At 43.1% G+C, this 5,345-nt stretch overlaps 1 protein-coding gene across 1 annotated transcript in view; it reads left to right on the top strand.

The window, feature by feature from the left end:
- epas1b (endothelial PAS domain protein 1b) overlaps positions 1 to 5,345 on the top strand; it is a 49,327-nt gene that overhangs the window by 34,138 nt on the left and 9,844 nt on the right. Inside the window, exons 7-10 of the mRNA XM_023394674.2 lie at positions 1,191 to 1,297; positions 4,214 to 4,361; positions 4,507 to 4,715; positions 5,028 to 5,245. Of these exons, the coding sequence (XP_023250442.1) occupies positions 1,191 to 1,297; positions 4,214 to 4,361; positions 4,507 to 4,715; positions 5,028 to 5,245 (682 nt within the window). The remainder of the gene's footprint in view (positions 1 to 1,190; positions 1,298 to 4,213; positions 4,362 to 4,506; positions 4,716 to 5,027; positions 5,246 to 5,345) is intronic.

The raw sequence follows: 5,345 nt of genomic DNA, 5'->3' as shown, positions 1-5,345 counted from the left end.
GGGGGGGGGGGTGGAAACGCTCCCTGATCATATTCGCTCTGAAACACAGTCCGTTAAAAATGTAAATGTGAATGTGATGGTTCTGGTCTGATCTGAACCCTGAGGGAAACGTAGAGTATGATTAACAGAGCAGGAAATAAAAATTCAGATTTAAAAATGTACATTTATACTCACTTAAAATTATTTTATACAGCCAATATTTATAAGCATTTAATGATCTTTTGGCAATAAAGAAAATATTATTAAAGGTCTCACACAGTGTAAAGGTCTCCGTCCATGTGTAGTTTGATTATAGATCAGGTCCAGGTTCTATATTAACACTGTGAACGATGCACAGTGTTGCACGCAGCTGTAAAACAGATGAACAGTCTTGGTTTAATACAAACGTTGCACCATTGTATTGTGTTGTTTTTTTTTAAATATCTACAAGAAAATAAACATCAGTCACAAACACAATCAGCTTATTTATTGGGGATAAGTTTGGTAAACTGTTAACTGGTAAAAGTCACATTCCACGTTCTTTAATTTAGGCTAAAACTCGTCGCCTGCGTTCTCAGTCCCAGATTACCCTCCCTGCTCTCCTTTCTACCCATAAGACCTTGCGTTCAAGGGTCATTTCCTGTTTGATTTACAGCACAATCTTTTTTTTTCTCTTTTCTTTCATGTTCAACACTCTTACGTCCATGTAACTAAATGCGACTGCCCTTGCATGTCTCTTATTTGCTGATCAGATTACTGTGATCCTGTAAACCCCCCCCCCCCCCCCCCCCCCAACCTGCACATTAAAGTATTTACAGGGAGAAGAAAAAAAGAAAAAAGAGCTGGAACGAAATAAAAGGAGAAGGGGAAAAAAAAGGGATTTTTTAAATGAGCGAACTAAAGCCAGCAACAAAATCCTCATTAACAAAGTGAACTCGTGATGAGAGTGACAGAGAGAGATTAGCCGTTCCCAGAAGCACAGGGAGTTCGCAGAGACAGAGAATGTGAACAATTCTTATTTTTGGACGAGTGTCCACCTCTTCTGTCTGATTTAAGAATCATGTGCGAAGCCTTTTGAAGTGCAGAGGTTCAGGATGGAGAGCAGGAGCTGTCTACTGAGCATCGCCTGCAAGAGGTTTGAATTAATGACATAAGATCCTGTGTGTTATTAAAAGTGTGTGTGTGTGTGTGTGTGTGTGTGTTTGTTGCAGGGTAACAGAACTGATGGGTTACACTCCTGAGGATCTGGTGGGTCGTTCAGTCTACGACCTTTACCACGCCCTGGACTCAGACAGCGTCACCAAGAGCCACCACAACTGTAAGCAGACACACACACACACACACATACACACACACACACACACACACACACACACACACACTGATTAACAGGCTGAAAACAAAGCATGTCACGTCGATTCAGAGGTGAAAAACATTTATATTTCTGGAGATCTGGTGATAACGGCACAAAGTGAAACATTCGACCATAAAACACACACATCTAATTATTAGCATTAGCAGCTAATTAATAAAGCCTAGCTGTGCTGGTGGGCTAATGCTTTCTAGTGGTGTTATCTATTAAGGAAAAACTCTTGCATCTATACTTTTTGTTATTTCTACAGATGTGTGTGCTTATATATTTCTGTCTGTATATATGTATGTGCGTGTGGTTTTCTCTTTAAGTGTATGTGTGTGTGTGTGTGTGTGTGTGTGCAGAGCAGGGACATGGTATTAAGATGTCTTTTATTAAATTAAGCTTAGCCACTGATGGCCTGATGAGGTTTGCACATCTGCTGCCACAAACACAAACACAGTGGACAGGGGACCAGGTGGCCACTATTACAATCTAATGACACTGTGTGTGTGTGTGTGTGTGTGTGTGTGTGTGTGTGTGTGTGTGTGTGTGTGTGGCACTAACGAGGCTCTGAAGTGTCATGGCTTTTCTCTCCATTGACAGTACTACATCATTAAAGGTTCTGAACAACAGTGACAGAACAAGAGGAAAAGTGGTAATTTACCTCTGTAAAAAAAAAACACCCTAGCAACATAATGGCAGCTTGTGTGTGTGTGTGTGTGTGTGTGTGTGTGTGTGTGTGTGTGTGTGTGTGTGTGCACTGTAAAAAAACAAAACATTGCTGTTACCTGCTGCATCGCTCAGGGTTTTCTGCAGTGGAGCCAAAACTATTCCTGAATTTTAGAAGCGCAATCACAAGTTTTCTTTCTTATTTTTCCTCCTAAAACATTTGGCATTTATCATTATTAAACACTGTTTCACTAAAATCAACCACAGGAACTTAAAAAAATAAAATAAAGTAACAAATCAGGAAATGTTTGATTGAAGAATCAATAAACGCGACTAAGAATCATGTCACTTCAGATTTAACCTTTTAAGTTTTATTTAACAAGAAGTAACTGCAGTTTTTATTCGTTTAAAGATTTTTACTAAAACTATAGAAAACAGAACAATAAGATTTTAGGTGAGGCAGTGTGTGTTCTGTGCTCTGTGTGGATTTAATGTTCTGCTTCCTGTGGTCTTAGTCGTCTGTGTCCACCGTCCTCGGTTGGCTGAAACGTGCTGATATAAAGGACTCTCTATCTCTCTCCATGTAACACACACACACACACACACACACACACACACACACACACACAAACACACACACACACACACGACCCGCTCTCACGGCCAACGTGACCAGCGTGTTGATCAGCACATGCTAACAGCGCTCTCTGCTACATCATGTAAAGTTGCCCTGAGCTTCCTCAGTGCGCGCGCACACACACACACACACACACACACACACACACACACACACACACACAGTCACTGGCCTTATGTACACTCACTGACCACAGTCCTGGTCCTTTCCCACGCCAGAGCTGAACTTTGGACCGTAGCCAGCACATCTCCTTCTCAGCTCAAAGTCAAACATCCCACTTTATTCCTGCGAACCTTCAGTTGACTTCACAGCCTCATGAAAATAAATACAGAGATGTTTAATTAATAAGTCAATAATTACACATTTAAATAACAAAAAAAATAAACAAAACAAAAAAAAATCTCTGACATTAATGGACTGAAAAAGTGACCGTCTGTGCTGTAGGTTTGTTTCCTTCTGAGAAGCTCAGTGTCTGTTCCCGCTCTCGACAATAAAATGTGAGCAACTCAATAACTTTACACAACATCAAACAATGATAGTGTTCAATAAACACAACTCCAATGAGTCACTAGTGAGTTAGAGGTGTGTTGTCCCTGTTTTAGCGGAAAGATAATATGTTTGTCGTTATTCAAAGGTGCCACTTTTTCCTCTTCTTCTGTGTTTTATTTTGAAGTGTTGATCCGTAACAGGATATTATTATATTATTTGTGATTTCTTCTCAGTGTAGTTTTACATCTCCTCCCTCAGGCTTCTCTCTGGAGCTCTAGTAACAACAGGTCAGTGAGCCAATCAGAAGAGAGGAGGCTCTGAGCCTCAGTGACTGCTTTGTTGTGACATCACAAAGTTCCAGGAAGTCCTGAAAGCTTGTTTTCAAGCTCATTGTTTTTGGTTCTTAAAACCACATACATATATATTTATATGTATATATATATATATATTTTTTTATGGATCAACACTTTAAACACAGGAAAAGTGTAAAATATTGACCCTAAGATTTAATTTACAGGTGTGACTGCTTTGTTGTGACATCACAAAGTTCCAGAAGTCCTGACGGCTGGTTTTAAGGCTCAGTTTCTGAATACAGGCTGTGTGCATTTCTCTGTGGACTGAGGCTTTGATACTTTCACAGTATTAATATAGAAGCTAGAGCTGATCTATAATCACACTACACATGGACACAGACCTTTATACAATATGGGACCTTTAATTTATTTAAAACCGACCAAAAATGAACAAAACAGATTTTATCAGAAGAACAATTTTTACAAACTTTTACAGGAGATGACGTCACATTTGGTGCACCGGTGACATTACACGTGAAAGAGGTGTGTCCCTCGCCATGATCGTAAAAGATCTGATCAGACGAGGAAGCAAGAGGACAGTTGTTTCTGCGGCATAAAACCATAAAAGTAACTGTCGCTGGCTGTGACCACAGCGGCCTGTTATGGCTGGCTGTCAGCCTGGATATGATCATGGGCAAGCAGATCACTTCCATGCTGTAGCTCCCTTTTGTGACCAAACATTATGCACTCATATCTCTCTCTCTCTCTCTCTCTCTCTCTCTCTCTCTGCAGTGTGCACCAAGGGTCAGGCGGTGAGCGGTCAGTACCGAATGCTGGCTAAGAACGGAGGCTACATCTGGGTCGAGACCCAGGGAACTGTTATTTATAACAGCCGCAACTCGCAGCCCCAGTGCATTGTGTGCATCAACTATGTCCTCAGGTGAGCGCTGCGGTCCCTGGTGTTGTGGTCCTGGCAGATTTCAGATTTTGTCAAAATGAGGCTAAATTTGCTGGGATTTCTTGTTTTTCTCGTCTCTGCTCACAAAACCCCGTCTCACGCCGCTTCTCCGTTTCGGACCCCGCAGCGACATCGAGGAGAAGTCGATGATCTTCTCCTTGGAGCAGACGGAGTCCCTGTTCAAGCCGCGCCACATGAGCAGCTTCTTCACTGCCGGAGGCGCAGGTGTGACCGGAGAGCCGGGAGACGCCCTTTTCACCAAACTCAAAGAGGAGCCCGAGGACCTGGCCCAGCTGGCTCCGACGCCCGGAGACACCATCGTTTCCCTCGACTTCGGTCTGTACTGACGTCTGTCCTAATTTGTGTGTCCTGAAGAATCAATTTTCCAATTATATTAATCTTCAAATAAACCCAAAGTTTTCTACATACATACATGTTGCTATGGTTACCTGCTATTGAATATATTTTATACATAGATTTCTACATAGTCTAAGGCGTCCTGTTGCTGTCCAGTCAAAAAAGTAACTTCCTGTAGCCGTGGTGATGTTTAACTAATTATCTGTTTTGATTTTAGCCAAAAGTTGAAGCCTCATGTGGCATCAGCTGTTTTACTCTTCACCCTGACCTCCGTCTCTCTCTCTCTTGCAGGTCGCCCTCAGTTCGAGGTGTCCGCCGCCGCCGCTATGCTCCCTCCAGGACCTCCGTCCTGGGCCAGCGAGAGTCACAAGGCGGCCCCTCCGGCATCAGGCCAGACCGCGGCTCCGGTCCCGGTTCCAGGCGACATGGCTAACATGGCCGGTACATTCACAGTGCAGCAGAACCCGCCGCCGGGCAGCGCCACCCCGAGCCTGAGCAGCTGCTCCACGGTGAGGACGAGGACGGTGTGTTAAAATGAAAAGAGTGATTAGTTAGTGGGCGATTGACTGGTTGTTCTTTCTGTGTTCAGTGAGGCCTGGGGGGGGTGAG

The sequence above is a fragment of the Seriola lalandi genome, unplaced genomic scaffold, assembly GCF_002814215.2.
Source record: "Seriola lalandi dorsalis isolate HSWRI2012SDOR001 ecotype SW California unplaced genomic scaffold, Sedor1 jcf7180002054952, whole genome shotgun sequence".
NCBI classification, from domain to species: domain Eukaryota; kingdom Metazoa; phylum Chordata; class Actinopteri; order Carangiformes; family Carangidae; genus Seriola; species Seriola lalandi.
Note: the sequence above shows the minus strand (reverse complement) of the source record. Positions and strands in the feature narration are given on the sequence as shown.